General features: G+C 36.0%; 3 protein-coding genes across 5 annotated transcripts; 1 reads left to right on the plus strand and 2 right to left on the minus strand.

The window, feature by feature from the left end:
• Positions 1-616: 616 nt before the first annotated feature.
• LOC111809834 (oleosin Cor a 13) lies at positions 617-2514 on the plus strand. The gene is made up of 2 exons (XM_023696270.2): positions 617-958; positions 2154-2514. The coding sequence occupies exons 1-2, from the start codon at positions 669-671 to the stop codon at positions 2290-2292; spliced, it is 429 nt and encodes a 142-aa protein (XP_023552038.1). The 5' UTR covers positions 617-668; the 3' UTR covers positions 2293-2514.
• Positions 2515-4684: 2170 nt separating this feature from the next.
• PEI1 (Zinc finger C-x8-C-x5-C-x3-H type family protein) lies at positions 4685-5858 on the minus strand. The gene is made up of 2 exons (XM_087117472.1): positions 5779-5858; positions 4685-5662 (listed from the first exon to the last, which is right to left on the minus strand). The coding sequence occupies exon 2, from the start codon at positions 5537-5539 to the stop codon at positions 4883-4885; it is 657 nt and encodes a 218-aa protein (XP_086973598.1). The 5' UTR covers positions 5540-5662; positions 5779-5858; the 3' UTR covers positions 4685-4882.
• A 3206-nt stretch (positions 5859-9064) lies between these two features.
• On the minus strand, positions 9065-21433 carry LOC111810282 (polycomb group protein EMBRYONIC FLOWER 2). 3 transcript variants are annotated; one of them, XM_087117486.1, is made up of 23 exons: positions 21245-21433; positions 20717-20854; positions 19729-19888; positions 19435-19490; positions 18134-18248; positions 17816-17975; positions 17662-17730; positions 16971-17107; positions 16748-16810; positions 16494-16615; positions 15621-15685; positions 15461-15513; positions 15305-15358; positions 15163-15222; positions 14627-14673; positions 14424-14524; positions 13551-13568; positions 13315-13390; positions 12300-12348; positions 10817-10900; positions 10303-10382; positions 10101-10190; positions 9065-9333 (listed from the first exon to the last, which is right to left on the minus strand). In XM_087117486.1, the coding sequence occupies exons 2-23, from the start codon at positions 20749-20751 to the stop codon at positions 9213-9215; spliced, it is 1815 nt and encodes a 604-aa protein (XP_086973612.1). In that variant the 5' UTR covers positions 20752-20854; positions 21245-21433; the 3' UTR covers positions 9065-9212. The 3 variants fall into 3 exon arrangements, with proteins under 3 accessions (XP_086973612.1, XP_086973611.1, XP_023552724.1); XM_087117485.1 differs by having other exon boundaries at positions 13530-13568; XM_023696956.2 differs by having other exon boundaries at positions 13315-13450; positions 13530-13568.
• Between the last annotated feature and the right edge of the window lie 1175 nt (positions 21434-22608).

The raw sequence follows: 22608 nt of genomic DNA on the forward strand, positions 1-22608 counted from the left end.
TCTAAAATGTAACTTAGGATCCAATCGAACCGGGCCTAAATACTCAATGGCTCAAGTTATTGAAGATTACCATTTTACCCTTTTACTTACTTCCGGTAAAAATATAACATTAATTTAGAAATCACACGATATCGAGATGTTAGGGATAATTTCGGACCCGAGTGACAAATTTGACTTAGGATCCAAAACGAGACAAGCTAACCACCTCATTAGGCTTAAAAATGATAGAAACTCGAGTCCAAAATGTAACTTTAGGATCCAATCGAACCGGGCCTAAATACTTAATGGCTCAAGTTATGAAAGATTACCGTTTTACTCTTTTATTTACTTCGGGTAAAAATATAACATTCTGAAATTAGACTTAAAAAAAAAATTAATTTATTTAAAATTCTAATATATATTATTAAATGATCAACAAACTTATTTAATTTCGAGAGCATTTAAAAGAAAAAAATTGCAATTCCAAAGAGAGGATATATTTGGACGTGTCCCCAAACAAGGCACTTGGGTTACATGCAAACCATCCATGAGAACCTTCACGACACGTGCCAAATGCTCTTTAACACGTGCTACTTGGCCACCCTCCAATTCTCTCTATATTACACCTTCTATTTTCTTTCCTTTCCCTTGTAATAAAAATCACAAAATTTCAATTGTCTTTCCCTCCGATGGCCGAACATCAGACGTACCAGCCGTCCCACCAGCAGCCGGGCACTCAGCCCCGCTACCAGGTTGTGAAGGCCGCCACCGCAGCCACCGCTGGTGGCTCCATGCTCATCCTCTCCGGCCTCATCGTTGCCGGAACCGTCATCGCTCTGACTATTGCGACGCCGCTGCTCGTCATTTTTAGCCCGGTTCTCGTCCCGGCGGTGATCACGGTGTCGCTTCTCATAATGGGCTTCTTGGCCTCCGGTGGGTTCGGGGTGGCTGGCATTACCGTCTTTTCATGGGTTTACAGGTAACTTAATGAATTACTATATTTATTAATATTTCCTTTATTATTTGAGTATTAAAGCTAATTATGGTGGTTAGTGTTGCATGAGCTTTATCTCTATACATTTAACACTTGATTAAAGTAGTTGTTAAACAACATTTGGAAGTTATTTAGGCTTAATCTTTAATTGAAATTATTTAGGCTTAATCTTAGAAATTGGTAATTCCCCTTGTTACCCATCATTATAATCCTTATAGGGTACCTTTTTCTCTCAAATCTTTTAACTTACAAACCCTATGGAATATGTTCCGATCCGATCCGGGGCGTGTCAGGGGTTGCACATCCTCGACGAGGCCTCCCAGAGCGTGTCGGGGGTCGCGCATCCTCGACGAGGCCTCCTGGGGCAGGACCAAAACTCGAACGTCCTAACGAAATCAGGAAGGGAGTGTCCCACCTTCTCTAATTTAGAGATTGATCATGGGTTTAGAAGTAAAAATACTATCTTTATTAGTATGAGATCTTCGGGATAAATTAAATGTTTTTCAAAAGCAAAATCAGGAGAGCGGATGACAATATCATACTATTGTGGAGAGTCGTGGTTTTGAGAGCTGATGTTCAAAGGGGACAATATCGTACTATTGTAGAGAGTCGTGGTTTTGAGAGCTGATGTTCAAAGTGGACAATATCATACTATTGTGGAGAGTCGTGGTTTTGAGAGCGATACTCAAAGTGGACAATATCATACTATTGTGAAAAGTCGGGTTTTGAGAGCTGATGTTCAAAGGGGACAATATCGTACTATTGTAGAGAGTCGTGGTTTTGAGAGTTGATGTTCAAAGTGGACAATATCATACTATTACGGAGAGTCGTAGTTTTGAGCCTGATACTCAAAGTGGACAATATCATACTATTGTGAAAAATCGGGTTTTGAGCCCTGATACTCAAAGTGGACAATATTATACTATTGGGAAAAAGTCGGGGTTTTGAGCCTACCCCTGATACTCAAAAGGTGATAATAGAGTCGCTCTATTGGAGTCTAATCAAAAGGTGATAATATCACTCTATTGGAGTCTAATCAGGAATTTAAGAAAATAACCTAATCTTACTATTATATAGTGTTGTATGTGTACTAAATCAAATTCCATCTCCACTGAACTTATTTTAGAACAAAATTGGTTTAGAAAAGAAGTTAAAAAGTGTGTGGAAACTTTGGAATTAGGTATGTGACAGGGAAGCACCCACCAGGAGCAGACCAACTAGACCAAGCCCGACACAAGCTGGCGAGTAAAGCTCGAGAGATGAAGGACCGAGCGGAGCAATTCGGACAGCAACACACCACAGGGTCTCAAACTTCCTAAGCCAGCCATCCATCCATCCATCCTCGTACCAACACCAAATTTGATGTCTTCCTCTTTGTCGGTCGTTGTGCGTTGCCTTTTCCAGTCTCTTCTCTGTGTAGTGTCGCTATAAAAAGCTTCCAGCTTTCTCAACTCTTGTAATGGATTATGTATCTTCTTCCAGCTTTGTTTTTGTAATGATCGAACCCATGATATGAACTAGTGGATTTGAGTTTGGAATAATGTGTGTATTGGTTAATTCCATGTATTTTTACACATTATTGCATGCTTCCTTATAATAATCGAGCTCAACCATGTTTTTTTTCTTCTTTATTTTAAATTAATGAAAAATTATTAACGTAAGAGTATGTTGTAATATTTTTGAGGAACAAGGGAAAACTAAAAAAAAAAAAACAAAACAAAACCTATTCTTAGCTCAGCTATAAAAACTGTTGCATGCGACCATAGCTCTGCAACTTGCAGCTCCTCCCATCGGTAGGGATCGGGGCATAGAGGTCCTTGGTCGCTGCTACGATGGTTGTCCACTCGGCTTAACTTCACGACTCTTCTGAAACTTGCGTTCAATCTTGAGAGAGATCTCGTTCCCCTCGCTCGTCTTCACCGGTGTTTGACGTCGGATCGCTTGGAAGGTACAAAAAGGTAGTAGGTGAACCGGTTTTAGGAGCTTCGGTTTATCGGGTTCCACCGGGTTGTTGGAACTTTGACAGTCGAGTTAAATAGCAGATCCGATATGCCCCTAGCTCTATAATCCTATAATCCAGCCGATGAAAGTCGAGTTAAATAGCAGATCCGATATGCCCCTAGCTCTATAATCCTATAATCCAGCCGATGAAGCAAAATAGCAGATCCGATATGCCCCTAGCTCTATAATCCTATAATCCAGCCCCGATGAAGCACCTAGAATAAGAAAAGAAAGATTGACCCCTTGCATCCAACCTAATTTTGGGGCTCAAGTCTACTCGGATCTCAACTCGAATCTCATATTAGAAGCACCCTGAGTAAGAAAAGAAAAATTGACCCCTTGCACCCAACCTAGTTTTGGGGCTCAAGTCGAGTCTCCTCGGATGTGGAAGAAAGGGAAGCGAAGCTATACAATTTTGGGCATATTTTATGTAGTTTTAAAACATTAACTATGGTGGGTATGTGTGACGAAAGTGGAGTGAAGTAAAGTAGAAGAGAGAGTAAGGGTAGTAGGTGAGGGCACGAAAATGGATGGCAGTTTGTTTGTTTGTTGCATAAAGAAGTGTTCATGAATGAGTTAAGGCTCATAGCTTGGATATGCATCCAATAAGCCTAAAACACAATCATATTCCCACAAATATGACCGTTTCATGCATTCAATTTTGCTTTCATTTTTGGCTCTTCTTCAAAAGTCAAATTTTCTTTTCTTTTCTTTTCGCTTAATTAATTTTGATCTTATCCACATTGAGATATTACATTCAAAACTATTCGTTTAATAACCTTAGTTTTTTTTTTTATCTTTTGTCGACCCCAAAGTCGTAATGTTTCAAAACATCAAGGTCATAGAGAAATTTTTCTTTTTTTAACTTGAAAAATCTCATTCAAGATCTTCTTTGTTACAAATAGTGTAAGGACACTCGGCTTCGAAAGAGGTGGATTGTGAGATCCCACATCGATTGGAGAGGGTAACAAGTGTCAGTAAGGACACTGTACCCCGAAGGGATTGGATGGTGAGATTCCACAAGAACGAAGCATTCTTTACAAGGGTATGGAAGTCTCTCCCTACTAGACGTGTTTTACTTCCCCTCGAGGAAAAGCCCTAAAGAGGACCATATCTCCTAACTCTCTTCGTTTTTTAAACTCTTGTTGATTCTAAACTCCATTCACAAAAAATTAGCTTTTTGACAGACCCGCCTTTTTTTTATGCACCGCTTTACCCTGAAAGGAAAATTAGCTTCGTTCCTCTAGATTCACAACGCTCCAATGGTTTTCGAGAAGGAAAAAGCAATAACCGAAGATGATTGAGAGTAAAACTACACAAATTAACCAATGTTTTTCTTAGAATAATAATGTAATAATGTTAGAAAATAATGGGTAAGTTATAAATTAATCCTTCTAATCTTAAACCTACCTATAATGTGAGTTTATGTTTCAAGTTTTAGTAATGTTTTTAATTTTAGCCCATATTCACACATATATTCCCACACTTTAGGTTATATTTTCATTTACTCCCAAATATTAATGGACCCATACCATTTGAGGATAAATATCTTTTATTTTAAATAATTATCCAAACTAATACAAATATTAATTCATCAAATTAACAACCCATTTCATTTTATTTTGTAATTTATATTTTTTTAAAATTTATTTCCCACCTCTACCCCTTAATGTACCTAAAAATATTATTTTAAAACATCAAATATAACCAAATATTCATATTTATAACACATAGAAGTCCCAAAAATAAAAATTAATCAACAAGTAATTCAAATATATTTTTGGGCATCAAAGAAATTTTTACAATTTTTTTTTTTTTTTTTTTTTTTTTTTTTTTTTTTTTTTTTTTTAAGGAAAACCCAATAAAGCAACCCTGTAAAGGCCTTTATTTATTTATATATTTATTTATTTACTGCAACAATTCCGATATCCATTCAATGTGCGGCAACTCGAATTCCGACGCCTCCAACTCAGAGCTCCGTTCATTTCCCAGTCCGTCGCTGATCTCCTTCACCGGAATTTCCGAAACGCCGTCGTTCTTTCTCTCCACGGGATATTCAAGTGCGGCCAGCGCCACACGCGCCACGGGAGCATCAAAATGAAGCTTGAGTTTGGTCTCAGGGCGGAGCTCCTCCGGCGAGTGAGCAAAAAAGCAAACTTTGCGTTGGCAAAACCTACCCGCATTACAGGCCCGGGTTCGGTACCGGGTCGGGTGGTGCCAGAACTCGAAAACCCCATGAGCAAATTCACAAAAATCCCCCTTTGGGCAGCTGCCCGTCCGAAAGGCAGGGCAAGCCACAGCAGAGTAGTTAAACCGCCGTGGGTCACGGCGTTGCGCCTTCTCGCCACGGTGGGCATAAGGACATTCCGTCCAATCATGGCTGCGGGATTTTGGACACCGTTGGATCTTGAAAGCGTACATCCGAAACTCGTCGGAGTTGAACAGCGCCGTGTCATCGGTTTGTGGCGTTAAGCGAGTGTTCCTGTAAGCGAATTCCGGTAGCGCCACGGCGGTGAATTCATGACCGTACACGTCATTGATGCCGAAAACAAACCCTTGTAACATTTTTTTTCTTCTTTTTTTTTTTTTCGTTTATGAAAATTAAAAAATTAAAAATATAAATAACAACGACAGCTTTTTTCTTCAATCAAGACATGTTTATATATATATAAATAAATATTAATTCACCTGTAAGAAGAACAAATGTGTTAAAAAGAGTGAAACTTTGGGGGAAAATTAAAAATTAAAAATTAAAAATTAAAAAATAAAAAAAGAAAAAAAGAAAAAAATATTAAATGTGTTACCTGAGAGAGAAACGCCATTGTTGGGAAAAGGAGAGAGGTTGAGAGGTCCAAAGGGAATAAACGAAGCTCACTGCAAAATGTTGGATTAGAGTGCCTTCATTTATAGAACAAACACAACAGGGTTTTACATGCTTTTTTTGCTTTCTTTTTTCTTTTTCCTTTTTTTTTTCTCTTCAATAAAACAAAAAAATATATATATTCAATCGAGTAAATTTTCAATAACTTTTTATTTCGTGTTTAACAAAATAATAATAATAATAATAATAAGTTTTTTTAAAAATAAATTCGCGAACAATAAAAAAAAATTGCGATTTCATTTCGTGTTTATATGAATTTAAATAGAATAAATTCGGACCAACTAATTTATTGCTAAAAAAGTTGAAAGATTGATTAAAAGTTTAAGGATTTATTAGACCTTTCTTATTAGTAAACTTCTTATTCAATAGATATTTACCGCTAGTAGATATTGTTATATTTGGATTTCCCTTTCCCACTTTAAGACTAGGGGAAGGTTTCCACACCTAGTGGTGGGCTTGGACCATTACAAATGGTATCAAAGTTAGACACTAGACCATGTGTCAACCTTCTCGCGGTTCCCCAAAGGAGGTAGACACGAGCCAATGTGCTAGTAACAAGGGGGTGGATTTGGTGGGGGTCCCACATCGATTGGAGAAATGAACAGTCCGGAAGGGAGTGGGAAGGTTTCCACACTCTTATAAAATGTGTTTTGTTCTCCTCCCAAACCAACGTGGAACAACCGTAATTTAAGCATTTTTGTGTTTTGGGGTGTGGAGTTAAAAAGTAACCATGGTGGTGGGTTAATTTGTTGATGAGAGAGAGAGAGAGAGAGGGAGGGAGGAAAATTGATGGAGATGCATGGAAGCCATTGGAGAGGCTCAAACACTTGCCTCATTGTGAAGCCACTTGTGGCCATTGCAACACGTTATGATAGCCATCTGTTTCTCTCAAACCTACTCTTTCTTTCATTTTATTTATACGATTTCTTATATTTAAACAAAAATATTACCCTAAGAAAGATGAATATTACTGTAAAAAAAAATTATGAAAAAAAGGTAATCACAATTCTTAAAAACAAAATTGTTATCGAATGACGGGTCGAGCCATTTGAGAAATTAGCAATTCTTTGTATTGTTCGTATTTTTTTTATTTTTAATTTCCTTTTAGAACTCGGTTTTCAAATGTAAAATGTGCTCTATACGTATCAAACATAGACGCGTACGGTTTAAAACAATGAAAATGTTACAATAGAGATTCGTAGGTTGAGTTGGGTTAAGTCAACACACTTCTTAACCACCTAACCATAGACGATTGGGCTGGTTCAGGTTGTCAACCCAACCATAGACGATTGGGCTGGTTCAGGTTGTTCACGTTATTCATTCAAATCTTTGTTTTGAATACAATATAGTATTACGTAAAACATCTATTTATTTATTCAAGATCTGCAACTTAATTTTAATATATATTTTCTATGAGTTGTAAAAAAAAAAAAAAAAAAAACAAATAAGAAAGTATTTATTCGAAATAGTCACCCATCTCATAAGAACATATTTAAATGTTTTATCGGAGAAAAATTAAAATTTTAAATATTAAAGAAAAAAAATTAAACCTGTAAAATAATATATTATTATATCAATAAATGGTAAAAAAAAATAAATTAATTATATATATGCTTCTTTCTAAACTTTGTTGAAAAGTGTCCCTTTAAATAGGCAAGCGTTTCTTTTATTATTTAGATAAAACCAAAATAATTATATATATTAAAAAAATGATGACAAAACCAATAATAAAAGAAATAAAAATCCTCAACAAACATATATAGTGACGTTTGTTAGAAAGAAAAAATATCGCCATAATTGTAAGTTCGTGTAATTTTAAGTGATCGGATGACGAGAGGGAAAAAAGAAAAACAAAAATGGAAAGCAAAATAATTCGGTAATTTGATCGTACTATTTATAACGATACCCGTTAATGCAAGACGACAAGATGACTTTTTTTAACAGTATCGACAAGATGATTTTGCCTGAAACGGCAACACGTGCAATGTAGTTAAACCAGTTCGGTTACTATCTTCAACCAACTTGTTTTTTTATTTTATTAAAGATGAAGAATGTCGGTATGCAAGTTGAATCTGCAAATGATAGTCACGATAAAATTAACTATTAATATGAAAAAATATTAAATGACGTTATCAAAAGAAAAATATTTATACCGTTGACGAAATAAATTTCGAGATCTTTTCACTTTTGTGTGTACGACGGTCAAATTGTTTATATTTTAGACCTAACATGCTAATATCCGTTACTGAAAGATATGGTTTTTATAAAATTAAGTTTTTTTAGTTTAACTTGATTAAAGACGTGAAGATCGAACCATCGACCTTTGAAATGATAATTGATATATTCATTTACGAAACTATGATCGAGTTCCGTAAATTTATAGTTAAATTTCTCGTGTATATATATATATATATTGCACTCCTGGATCGAGTCTAAAAGCATATTTTTATGAATTCTAAGTCAAAAATAGACAAAATAACAGGCAGTAAAAATGAAATTTTTTATAATTTAATGAATGAACTGAAGTTGTTCTGTCTTTCTTTTCCACAAAATGACAAACTAAACATAATTTTGGTAACCTTTTTTCCCTCTCCTACAAGTTTCACTTTTAAAAAATGGTAAGTTGCATCACATGTTATCACCCGCTCTATTACTCGTTTAAATTGCAGGTATTATTATTAATGATATTATTATTTTATATTTGGCGGGCGGTGTACTTGAATATCTAAATTCTTGATCGAGGGTGTATTGTTGGATGATGAAAATCCCACCTCGGCTAATTTAGGGAATGATCATGAGTTTATAATTAAAGAATATTCTTTTCATTGACATGAGGCCTTTTGGGGAAACCCGAGTTAGGAGAGCTTATGCTCAAAATAGACAATATCATACCATTGTAGAGAGTCGTGTTCATCTAACATGGTATTAGAGTCATGCTCTAAACTTAGTCATGCCCAATAGATTGGTAAATCTTCAAATGTCGAACAAAGTGGAAATGAGTCAACCTCGATTTAGGGGAGACGTACTTTGTTCTAGGGGAGATATTGGATCACTCTTAAAAGCTAGAAATAAGGAAGATAGACATTAAAATCGCCTAACCAAAATGAGCCACGAAGAACAAACGAAACCAGCTAAAGCCAATCACGATCAAATTAAGTTTCGTGAAATCGAGTCTGGCAAACCGACCCAAACCGACCCAAATCAACAAATGAATAATAATAAGAACAAATAGATAAAGGGGCAAAACGGTCAATGTAGCATAGAATTACAACACATGAAGACAAATGCAATGAACAAAGCTCTCTTTCACCAATAAGCTTGACTTTCAGAATGGAAACTAAAAAAATTTGATTGCTCTCAGCTTTTAGGATCAGAAGCTTCATTATGTATTCTTTCAAGAATAATGTTACAACAGTTCATGGAGTTCGCATCAAGTAGACCATGGTTCCACAGCTTGATCATTAACAATCTCCAGCACCTGCCAACCCCACAGACATACGTTCAAACATAAACACGACGACCACACGTCGACAGGTTTGTCAGTATAGAGTTTAGAGTTTAAACGAAAACAGGATTTCAATAATTCAAATTATTCTCCATTTCATATAACGGAGAACACGTTATAAGATTCACACAACGCCATATGATGTTATCATTATTTAGTTAGTTGATATGACCGTGCATGTAACCGTCCATACCCACCGCTAGCAGATATTGTCCTCTTTAGGCTTTCCTTTCCGAGCTTCCTCTCAAGGTTTTAAAACGCGTCCACTAGGGAGAGGTTTCCTCACCCTTATAAGGAATGTTTCATTCCCCTCTCTAATCGATATGGGATCTCACAATCCACCCTCTTTGGGGGCCCAACGTCCTCACTGGCATACCGCCTGATATCTGGCTCTAATACCATTTGTAACATCTCAAGCCCACAGTTAACAAATATTATTCTCTTTAGACTTTCCCCTCCGAGCTTTCCCTCAAGGTTTTAAAACGCATCAATTATGGAGAGGGAACCTCCACACCATATAAGAAATGCTTCGTTCCCCTCTCCAACCGATGTGGGGATCTCACAGTGAAATTCACGTCATTCTCCTCGAGAAAGAGGACTGGAAAAAAGGTAGTCCGATAACATCTCCATACACGGTAACCTTCATCATCGGTATTCATTCTTAAAGGATTTTCATACAGAAAAATCGGAAAAGTCGAAGAAATGATGGTTCACGACATCATAAAGAGATGAGAAACTACCATAGTAGAGATGGAGTTTTGACAAGGTTTGGTCCATGTAACTGTGAAAATGCCTCACAAGCCCAGGGGATATGGCCATCTGCCAGCACCCTAAGAACAGATACACTGTGTTCAGGTAACACTATATTTGAACATTTCATCCATCAACACTATTTAAATAGATACTAACAGTGAAAGCAAAGAAAAGTATTCATTGAATTACCGTTGCTTCCTAACGAACGAGTTCCACATATGCATAATTTGCTTCTCGTCCTTGGTTACATCGACAAAATCATCGAGCATCTACATAAATGCAAAATCCATTAACAAGCAAAGGTAGGGATCTCGTGAAAACTATAACAGATTTAACTTTCATTATCGAGCACAACGACAACGACAACGACAACTAACGATCCTATGAAACTGAAAACAAAAATACGAGGGAATGCAGAAGATCACATTGTCACCCTTGCACTATCGCCCTCACCGACTCCCTCTCTGTTGACCCGCTAATCTACAACTGGTCTCGAGTTCATTTTAACATGTCCATACAATATCGAGTACCCAGAATCAATGGGTCAAGAAATCATATTACACTGCTATCATTGAGCAAGATATTACTAGACATTAATGGTCAGACGCCTCAAGAGAAAGAAAAGCAAGCAATATAAAAGGACCCATTACAAGGCTACAAACCCCTATTAGCTATCGGATGTAATCAAAACTTCAAAGCTTACCCTCCTATCCTCAAGATCTGCAACATCATCATCGACTTCATCTTCGCTATCTCGATCTGATAACACTTGTTCCAATGCCATTGGCTTCAAATACATCATTAAATATTGAGAGAGAAAGAACTAAACAACTAAAAATGCATCAATAATATAACAAAAAAAGGATCTAAAAGAGAGAAGAATTTTGAACGGACTATAACAACACAAGATGTGCCAACTCATAGCACTTGATATAAAATGAACACCCAAGACTCGAACGCCCAATGGTCATCGAAGATGCAAACGACTGGCTAAACTATGTCAGCAAACAACATCACCAGTGAAGACATTAACAAAGGATGAAAGCTCAAACAACCTCGGGCGAGGATATCAACCGTGAATATTTGCACATAAATATTCCTACATAACAGAAAGTCCAACAAGCTGGCACTGAGTGTAGTTTATCCGCGGCATGTTAGCACAACATACTTCTATTCAAACCCCACGGTTTGAAACCAAGCTCCCCTCAGGTGAACTCGATGAACTCAAATGTAAGTCCAACCATGTTTTTTTTTTTTCTAAATCACCAAGCACACTTGAACGAAATAGTCACTAACGATTTGAGCATACAAGTAAAGGAGGAATACATGAATGAACCGAGACCTGAGAGCGATCCTGAGGATGGGATGACTAAGAAAGGCTTAAAAAGGAAATGAGAGTTACTACCTATACCAACAAGGTGTATCTTCCTTTTCAATGGCTCAATCATAGGAACTTCATAGTTGAGCGTGTGCTTTACTAGGAGCAATTCTATGTTGGGTGACCTCCTAGGGATTTTCCTGGGATGCATGTGAGTGAGAACAAAGCATGCTTAAAGGACTGTATTGGTCTCTGGGGATAGTTTTCACTCTTAAGAAGCAAGGAGTAGGTAACGTAACCATGTCATAGGGAATGCCAAGGTCATCAGGTGCCGAATCTGGATTCCGAATCCTCGGCATAAGGTGTTACAAATTGTATCTAAGCGGTACTCTCCCAGTAAGATGTAATTCGTTGACAAACCAAAACGAAAGCTGTTGGGCATGTGACAACCAAGTAAAGGAGGGGTACATGATTGAATCGAAACTACAACCGAATGAGAGCGATCCCGAGGATAAGATGACTAAGACGGACTTAAAAAGGAAATGAAAGTTACTACTTATATCAACAAGGTGCACCTTTATTTTCGGTGACTCAATCATAGGAACTCCATAGTTAAACCTGCCTTACTTGGGGTGAAGTATTTAAAATAAAATAAAAAGCTATAGGATTTAGATGTTGTCTAGAAATGAGGATTTTCCGAACAATTTTTTAGGCATATTTATTATCAGAATTGCAAGTACAAAACTAACTAAGGAATACAAAAATGGAAGAAAAAGTAACACAAAATACAGATGAATAAATAAAACCTCCCATCTGTTAAGCACCAAGCAAAGTTTATCAATCGACAATGAGTTAAAAAGGAATTCACCTGAGATCTGTGGGAATGAAAGAACTGTCTCTTCCTTAAGAGGGTACAGCTAAAAGATAATGAAAACGGAGATAAAAATCAGGTTAAAGTTCATATCTTCTAACTACAGAACAAACATCCGAACAAAGTAAGTTATTTAAACAAGTAGTTGTTCTAAACAGAAATACAATAAATACCAATCATACACAACTTCATGGGATAACAACGCTCTTAGTCAGCAACAGAAAATTGACGTCAGAAGAACGTTGATTTGACAAGAGTAACCTAAACGTCAAGATCATAATGATAAAAAATACTAGACATCGAAGCCCATAAGGAGGCATTAAACCTCAATACATCCCAAATCTTCTCCACCCGATCTCTCGACCTCTCTAAGAACTCTAACCTTCTCTCAATTCAAGTACCCCACAGAAATGCAAAGAAACTCGCTTGCCATAGCACTTTTCTCTTCTCCTTAAAGGGAGGGTTCCAAAGCACCTCCCCTGCCACCGCCATAGACCTCCCTCCCTATAGCTCAAGCTATTGAGGATTGTTGGGAGAGAGTCCCACGTTGGCTAATTTAGGGAATGATCATGGGTTTATAAGTAAAAGATACATCTCCAGTGGTATGAGGCCTTTTGGGAAGCCCAAAAGCAAAACCATGAGAGTTTATGCTCAAAGTGGACAATATCATACCATTGTGGAAAGTCGTGATTCCTAACACAAGCCCACTTATTTTATAAGTTTAAGCAGTGACAATTGACTTTGACATGAGAAAAAATTCAATAAAACGATTAAAATCTTAAGATCTACTATAAAAAAAATTCAAGATCTCCTCGTTGAATTCAAGTCTTTCATCATAAGTAAACCGTAGGTTAAGCAAGAGTTCAATTTAAATGCAACAGCTACACTGAAAGTAATCGTCTTTTAATGCTTTCATCACAATGGAAACTCAACATAATTTAAAATGAATCTTAATAGGACTTGCATAATGACAAAATATTTGTAGTGATGGAAAGAGACATGGAAAACGTACTGTCTCGGGTCTGCCCGTTCAATCGACAATTTTCTTGTCTTGGCAAATTGAAGCATAGTTGGCGCAATATGGTGCCCTGATATTGATTGTATGCAGTCAGGATCATTGGATGAATGCAGAGTAGTACTTAAAAAACCTGCAATATTAATGCGATTTGTAACATAATCTAGAAATATAAAAACATGGACGCTAGCATTCAGTGGTGATATTCTCACCTGATATTTGAGCCTTTTCACCTTTGCTAGATTGAGCATCTGAAACAAGAAGGTGGTTGCTCAATAATGATATCTGTACAAGAAGGAACTATATAAAATCAAGTGCCGGAGGTGGCAAAGCAAAATAAACTCACTCCAGAGCCCTCTTTCAATAACATGACATCTAAGAAACATAATAATATTTCAGCTTGATACAAAGAATTATCAGAGGGTATTATTAAAAAAAATCTGAAAGACAGTTTCAAACAATAATAAGTAAGCAGTTTATCCTGCCAAGGGATCATTCATTTAGGAATGCGTAAAATCTAGTCTGGCCATTAAAGAATAACTGATACAAAAGCCAAGGACTCAGGGTTCAAAAGCTCCAAAGATACATATAAAATAGGCTCACTTCCCATTCCTATTTTTCCCCCTTTTCTCCGATACTCTCTCGAACCCGTTCTTCCATTCCACAATCTCTAAAACTGCCCACTTCTTCTTCCCTTCTTTTCCAATTCCACTTACAAATTCATCTTCCTTATTTCCCTCATGGAATGTAGTTTGGGATGTTCTGGTCATTCTGTGATCGGTGAAGATGTGAAGTACTAATAAATTTAGAAGTTGGTACACGAATGGGATCACCAAGGATGACGACGGAATGATGAACTAACGTTTTACATGCGAGGATTATATGTTTATAATCTTATTTGTTGGGTTTGTCAAGGAATAAATGAATTTGAGGTGTTATATCATGCTAATGGAAAGTAAAGAGGATTCCATGTTCCATCACAGAATTCTCTTGATGACAATGGTGTGGTCCCAACTAATAGACAAGGCAAATAGGTCATAAAACTCAATTAAAATTACAAAAGAAAAAAAATCACGGAGGAGAGAAAATATCGAAGAAGTACATACCATCCGCCTTGTTCGATAATGTAGACTCTACAACAAAAGGATGCGTGTGCCTTGCACTTTGAACTGCCCTCTTAACCTTTTTGCTTCTGAGAGGCCCTGAGCTGAAAAAACATGTTAAGAGGTATAAGTTTCTTGTTAATATCAAGGAGTTCAGAAGCATAAATTAAAATGATATTCAAAATTTCTTAGTAGACATGACTTACCAGAAGAAGAATGTCTGCTGCTTTGGATCAATGCCATCTGCGATGATCTAATAGAAAATGAACTCGTGTCATTGCCAAGACTACGCCCAAATAACTAGACCTTATCTAAATACTAAAGACCCTATTTCACATAGTAGATTATTGTTAACCTGAAACATTGCCCCTGTTAAAAAGAAGCTCCGTGTGTCCTTCCAACAATAGAATACAATAACTGTGGCATTTTTAGCATCAGATTCAGCTATTGTCACTAATTTTTTAATGAGGAAAAAGACTTTTCATTGATAGTATTCAGTTAATGTCCTAGCCACTGAAAAGATAGAAGCTTTTACTTGAGACAACAAACATGCATGTTTGCACAATATTTTAACTTCATCTATCTAAAATATCTCAAAACGAGGATCGTAAATATAGACACCTATAAAGTAAATGAAGAAAGAAGTAGAGAAATCCTGGAAAAATAAACGCTATATCGAAGAACTGACGGATGAATGGTGGTAACAGAAGTACCATAGTAATACATGTGAAACTGTTCCTACCTCAGACCTCCAAACATCAGTCTTCGTGGAAACATTTACAGCTTGATACTCCTCAGTTACCTACGAAAACATGATCAAACCGATGTTTGCTCAACGAAAATAGATGACTTAAAACAACTTGATCCTCAAAAAAATTACTGACCCAAAATTCAAAGTTGAAGAGATCATGTAATGATAACAAGTGACATCTCAAGCCCTGTAAAAGAGAGAATAAGTTTTTAACATTTTACTTTCACTTTAATAGTTCTGCCACGTACAGCCTCACATTCATAGCAAGAGATGAATCAAGGAAAATTACCTTAAAGCTTGCACATTTAACCAAGCAAAATGGACAGGAAAAATCTTCAGTTACTGCAAGTAAAAGCTCAATATGAACCAAGCAGAGAGTCAAAACGAGCAGCATAAACAGAGGATAGAAAGGAATCAAGAAACGATTGAGAGCAAGAGAAATACAACACCTTCAGTTTTCTGCAATCTATTGTTGTAGTACCTATAGTTGAAAATAACGTTTCCAGCCCTCAACCTGAAACATAAAGACCAAGCAAACAATGTAATGCATACATTCTTGAAACATACAACCATTTTGAATTATTCTTTCATCAGGAGCAAAGTGAAATTTAAGAAAAGTGAAATTCATAGTTAAAAAATAGTAAGGAAACTGTAAGATCCCACGTCGATTGGGGAGGAGAACAAAATACCCTTTATAAGGGTGTGGAAACCTCTCCCTAGCAGATGCGTTTTAAAAACCTTGAGGGGAAGCCCGAAAGGGAAAGCTCAAAGAGGACAATATCTACTAGCGGTGGGTCTGGGCTATTACAAATGGTATTAGAGCCAAACACTGGGCAATGTGCCAGCGAGGAGGTTGTTCCCCGAAGGGGGGTAGACACGAGGCAGTGTGCCAGTAAGGACGTTGGGCCCCAAAGGGGGGTGGATTTGGTGGGGTTCTCACATCGATTGGAGAAAGGAATGAGTGTCAGCAAGGACGTTGAGACCTGAAGGGGGGGGGGGGGGGGGGGATTATAAGATCCCACATCGATTGGGGAGGAGAACGAAACACCCTTTATAAGGGTATGGAAATCTCTCCCTAACAAACGCGTTTCAAAAACCTTGAGGGAAAGTCCAAAAGGGAAAGTTCAAAGAGGACAATATCTGCTAGCGGTGGGGCCTAGACCGTTACAGAAACAACCTAATTTTCAAAACAGAAAACTAAAAACAAAATTGTTTTCGAACCGCCTTAAACTACAATCATGTTTATATCAAAAAAAAATAAAAATAATAATAATAATAATAATAAATAAATAAATAAAACAGAGAGAGAGAGAGAGAATGACCGAATCATATGAGATAGTGATGAGGAAGGTATTTCACTGAACGTGTATGAATCATATGGAGATTTGCCCCTAGCACCGAACTCTTCTGCAGAAATTGTGACCTGTACTTCCTGGGCTGTATGCTTTTGAGACCCAAAAATTAAAAAAAAAATAAAGAACAAGAAAGGCAAAGGTAAGTGAAACTCTGGGGGATGGAAAAAAATGATATTTGATACCACAAGTAGAACAAAATAAAATAGATCATCAAAACGGACCATAGAATCAGAATTATATGGAATTTGAAATCCTACACGCTTCTCTCCATCCAAGCAACTTGTCTGCAAAAATAAAAACTAATATCACGGCGAGATCGTAAATAAGAAATTTGACTGTCATCACCAGCTAAACATAAATAAGAAGAAAGTAATGAAATGACATCAGAATAGTTTTTAGTGAAAAAAAAAAAAAAAAAAAAAAAAAGAAGCATTTGACCAAAACCTTCACAACACAGGAGCGCATATCAACAGTTGACATTATCTCAGCCCTCTGTCCAAGACCAAAATTTGAAGAATTCTGCCACGAAATGTAAAGTGATTCCAGAGGTATCTTGCCCCATAAGCAGTAACCTGCAATCGCTACCTCCAAGATAAGCAATTGTAACAATTGCTAACCCTTATACGGAACATATGATATGCACCAAGGCATCAATCATGCAATATAAATTTTAATGAACATGTGAAGAAAATGTTGTTCAAATTATCACAAGATGTTGCAATTCATGTCATCAAAGAAGAATCAAGCTTCATTTATTCTTAGATGGATACAAATTTTGGGTGGATAATAATTTAGAATTATGGTATGTCATTAATGAATTTTAAGACTTTTTATTTAACTTTCCTTTCTCGCTAAAAGAAGGACGAAGAAAGAACTCCTCGATCATCTATCTGTTGTCACATTATCTAGCTAGAACAAAACCAAACTCGTCAAATATACAAGTCCACACAACGATACTCTTTTTGGTATAACTCATTACCAAAGTACTTTAACTTTGAGCCCAATAAGAAGCCAAATTTTATCTCTACCAACAAACAATGGATTATATTTTGACGTGCGAAATCAAAATAAAGACGTGGAATCATATTAGACAAAAAAATCCGTAATAGAAGCAACTCGATGGAGGATAAGGTACCTGGAACAGATGCCATGTATGAACGCCCATCAATTGAATCTACTCCCGAAGAAGTATTTGCAAATCCAACTGCAAGAAGCAGCATATAGACCAAATATAACATATTTCGTTGTATAAATTCGGCCACCAGTAAAAGTTAAGTGTGAAGGCCTACCACAGCTAACAAATAATATAGCAAGTGATCCAGATTTTGCCTCTACAGCTAGCTTGTTAATTTCAGGGAGGATGAAATTAGCTATAACTTGAGAATTGCATTCCACTCTGTTGATGCCATTTAAGAGGCAAGCGCGACTGAAGCGATATACACCAGAGAACTATTGGTTTAAAAAAGGCATGAAGAAAACTTATAATTAGATATCAAAACAAACATTAGGATGCACAATAAGCCCTTGTTTAAAATGAAGAATACCCCCTAATAGTCAATTTGCATTCAAGATCAACCAGAGCTGAAACCAGCCAAAATCATTCTTACCTCGGCAACTGAAATGTCAGAGACTAATCTTCCCAAGATGACATAAATAGGAAACAAATTCTGTGTCTGGCCACCCGCACTCGATGTCCTAGAGATTGAAATTGCCATCTGGATCCTACAGATAACAGATTTAAGATTCAGTACATAATAAATTCCAGAATCCAATTATAGAAATGATCACCATTAAAGAAAGAGAAAGAATGTAATTGACAAGAAAGAACTACCAAGAATGTAGGCATAGAACTTCAAATGGAAAACCAGCACAACCATTTAATGAGGGTAGCAAGAAAGACTTCATACTAAAATGAAATTTCAACAAGGTTCTTCGATGAAATTTTCTTCTAAAAAATAAAGAAATGTCATTAGCTACATAAATTTTAACTAGTCATACAAAAAAGTCCAAAATACTTGGACTTTTTTTTTTGTGACGTTTTCTGTGACCCTCACTCAGACGATTGCCTCCCCTCACCAAGGCCAAAACTTAAACAAGTCCTTAAAAAATTCCTGGTTCCTTTAATTTATCTTAATCTTGTGCTTCATAATATTAAGTCTTTAGTACACAAATTCTTTGACATGTTGTGCACCTCAGCAAACTACGGCATGTGTCTTTTTTTTCTTTTTTGTTGGTGCATCACATGCCTGCACTTCAAAAGACAATGGTGCCTCAACGTGCCTATGTGTGATATCCCACATCGGTTGGAGAGGGGAATGGAGCATTCCTTATAAAATTGTAGAAACCCCTCCATGGTAGATGCATTTTAAAACCGTGAGGCTGACAGCGATACGTAAAGGACTAAAACAGAAAATATCTACTAGTGGTGGGCTTGGACTGCTACAAATGGTATCAGAGCTAGACATTGGGCGGTGACCAGCAAAGATACTGGGCCTTCAAGAGGGGTGGATTGAGAGATCCCACATTGGTTGGAGAGGGGAACGAAACATTCCTTATAAGGGTGTGAAAACCTCTCCATGGTAGACGCATTTAAAACTGTGAGACTGACGACAATACATAATGAGCTAAAACGGACAATATCTACTAGTGGTGGACTTGGGCTGCTACACTATGCACTTAAAAAAGCATTGATATAAGGTCCAACTCCTTTTTTTCACTCTCCATATTATAATCTTTGCATATTAATGAAAGGTCTCTTTTCTTAACCAAAAAAATATCAGTGAACATGAAAATAGTGAAAATGATATCTAAAAGAACTAAATGATATTAGTCTAACCATTTCTGATATGAGTGCTAATTCTTTCGATGGTTGTTGTAGACAAATAGAAGCAAAATTAAAACCAATTACCTTCTCTTGTGTTTCGTCTCTATTTTGTACCTTAAACATCTTTGAAGAAATAAAGGCTACATATGACCAAAAAATAAAGATTAGTAGCATATATGCCAAACAAAACAAGTATGAAAATTGAAAATTATTTTCAGTCAAAAGTTTAGTCTGGATAAATGAACATGAGACAGATGGAACCAACTATCCAAACTATCCATATTGATCACAAGTTCTTCTTATGAGTATAGCCTCATTCTATTCACCATGTATTAACTCCATTTGGAGAGGGGAAAAATAGCTAAGACATTGCATTACATTTCTAATAGCACGGCGCTGAAGAATGTTATAGAGTTCAACTGGCTTGCAGTAAAGTGAGAGGCTCTCTTCTGCAGCAATTTCCTCTTCTTCAGATAGATGAACACGAGAGTCTACACGACACATTTGATCTGCGTTTCTGGAACAGCTGGGAGAGAAACTAAAATTACCAATAGGCTATCAGTGAAAAAGTTGGTACAAGAAGAAAGAAGAACAAGAGCAGCCACATAAAAAGTAGAGAATCAGAAATCATGAAGGAATGCAAAACGGAATTTTCTCTAAGGCATATAAGCTTAGAAACTGAAGTTCTTTTCCCAAAATCACGACATAATAACTTCTTACAATAGCTCTCCCATATGTGTTAGTGTTTCTACCAGCAAGGAACTATGAAGCTACGTGGTTACATCCAGCCATAAGAAGTTCCTAACTTTTACAGCTCATCTAGTTCAAAGAAGTCAAAATATTTCTACGATAGTATTATGTTAGAAACCACGGACCTCCACAATGGTATGATATTATCCACTTTGAGCATAAGCTCTCATGGATTTGTTTTTGGTTTCCCCAAAAGGCTTCATACCAATGGAGATGTATTCCTTACTTATAAACTCATGATCATCCCCTTAATTAGTCAATGTGGGACCCCCTCCCAACAATCCTCAACAATCCTCCCCTCAAACAAAGTACTCCATAGGCCTCATATTAAAAACCACAGATCTCCACAATGGTATAATATTGTCCACTTTAAGCATAAGCTCTCATGGCTTTACTTTTGGTTTCCCTAAAGACCTCATACCAATGGAGATATATTTCTTACCTATAAACCCATGATCATCCCCCTAATTAGCCAATGTGGGACTCCCTCCCAACAATCCCTCAACATAATATCCTTAAAAAAAAAAAAAATCAAAGCTACAAACAAATCTTTCTTCATTTTCGTTTGGTTAGGGTGCTCAAGTTGAAAAGACTGGCGGAACTAAATAGCACATACGAAGTTTCACGAGCCACAAGAGGTATGCCAGGCATTCTTCTCCAGCAATTCTAATTACAATCTCATGGCAACTATGGACTTACAAGGCTTGACGCCCCAACACATGCCCTTTACGCATCAGCAACAGAACACCGCAACCTTTTAAACGAACAAAAGAAAAAAAAGACAGAGCCTCAATACCAATTCAAAGTATCACTGCGCAATAACAACAAGCGAAACCCGATAGTTGTTTTGCCAATATTGTCCACAAATTTGAGCTCAGATGACAAAGATGTGCAGAACTAAAACAGGAGAATCTAAAGCACATTTTGGGCGTAGGAACTTCAATTTTACAATACGGGGAAAAACCCAGTTCTCAAACAATTCCACAAGCTCAGAATCCGCGGCAGAAAGCGCTTCAACAGCAAAATCAAACTTACAGACAGAAAATTAAGCTGAAGGTATAAATGGAGGTGCATAAATGGGTAGAACAAGTGGAATTTTTCAAAGTTTAACATCGAAGTGGTTTCATTGATAGTAAAAGCCTACCTGCAGTAGCTCAGAGTTGTCACTATTGTTCCTGTGTCTGTTCGAGCAAAAAGAAAGAGCGACAGAGAAGATAGAAATCGGCTACTGCAATCAAAGTAATATTAAATTAGACACTCACCGTCGCGCGGGCAAAGCAAACCTGCCACCGGAGCCCGCGAGTTCTCACATTTTACTTGCAAAAATACCCTCGTATTTTTCATTTTCTATCAAATAACCCCCGTTCTAATTTCATATTAAAAAATTTATATCTAATTTTTCAAATTTGAATTTTTATAAAATAAATTATGTATATTTATTATATAAAAATTAATTAAATACAAATTTAAAAATTAAGAGATTCAACCCAAAATTAAAATTTTAAAAACATATTATTTATTTTTTAATGTTTAAAAATATATTTTAAACAAAAATTAAAATCCTAAATTTAAAAATTAAGAGATTGTTCAACCCAAAATTAAAAATTTTAAAACATATTATCTATTTTTTAATGTTTCAAAATATATTTTAAACAAAAATTAAAATCATACTCTTTAATCTTTTTTGCAATTTTAAATTTATAATTAAACCTTACATTTGTGACCTCTATTTTATTCTAATTTATATGAGCTATTGTGGTTATTTAATTAATAGAGTAGGTCCGAACACAATTATAAGTTTCGTAAAATATGTGTCAATAGCAAAAAATGAACTCAGTTGTCGAAAAAACCATGTATCATTTCATTCGTAACTATGTTTCTTTGTATGGCAGCATAATTAATTTATTTCCTAAAATTCAATTTTATTGAATCATAAAAGTAAAAGTTTAGCCATATTCATAATTGTCAGCATCGAAATGAGATTTTAAAAGTGTAATTTTGGTAATAATGGTTGTAAAAACATTTCGATAATTCGATAACTACCAAATATGCGTTTACGAGCATTCATTTTATAACCATATTTTTGCATGTACACTAGATTGTTCTTCATACGTCTTATATTGAATATATATATACCCATCATATATACACCAAGTGACATATTTAATTTTTAATTAAAAATAATAATGTCTACATAATACATAAATAATCTAGTATAATATTTCTGGACTAAAATTGAAACTTTTTATTTTTTTTAAATATAAAATTCACTACACATATAATAAACATATTCCAAGATGTATGGGAGAGGATACTTTGATGACCATTAATTTTAATTAATAAAATTAATTTATTTAATTTAATATTGATGATTTATACAGTCTAATGAATATGTGACAAATATATAACTTAGGCTTGATCTTATTTGATTTAATATAAATTTAATATCAATATTGAGAGTATCAGAAAAATCTTTTTAGATAAAAGAAAACTTATAAATATATAATC

The sequence above is a fragment of the Cucurbita pepo genome, chromosome 14 (genome assembly GCF_057944985.1).
Source record: "Cucurbita pepo subsp. pepo isolate OVF chromosome 14, ASM5794498v1, whole genome shotgun sequence".
NCBI lineage: Eukaryota > Viridiplantae > Streptophyta > Magnoliopsida > Cucurbitales > Cucurbitaceae > Cucurbita > Cucurbita pepo.

Excerpts from the sequence above, each read along its gene's own strand:
- PEI1 (XM_087117472.1), bottom strand. The coding sequence starts at position 5,539 with ATGTTACAAGGGTTTGTTTTCGGCATCAATGACGTGTACGGTCATGAA.
- LOC111809834 (XM_023696270.2), top strand. The coding sequence starts at position 669 with ATGGCCGAACATCAGACGTACCAGCCGTCCCACCAGCAGCCGGGCACT. Across the intron at positions 959-2,153 it reads GTCTTTTCATGGGTTTACAG|GTATGTGACAGGGAAGCACC; the intron begins GTAACTTAATGA and ends CTTTGGAATTAG.
- LOC111810282 (XM_023696956.2), bottom strand. The coding sequence starts at position 20,751 with ATGCCTGGCATACCTCTTGTGGCTCGTGAAACTTC. Across the intron at positions 13,451-13,529 it reads TGAAAAGGCTCAAATATCAG|GTTTTTTAAGTACTACTCTG; the intron begins GTGAGAATATCA and ends TTAATATTGCAG. Across the intron at positions 10,191-10,302 it reads TCGTTCGTTAGGAAGCAACG|GGTGCTGGCAGATGGCCATA; the intron begins GTAATTCAATGA and ends ATCTGTTCTTAG.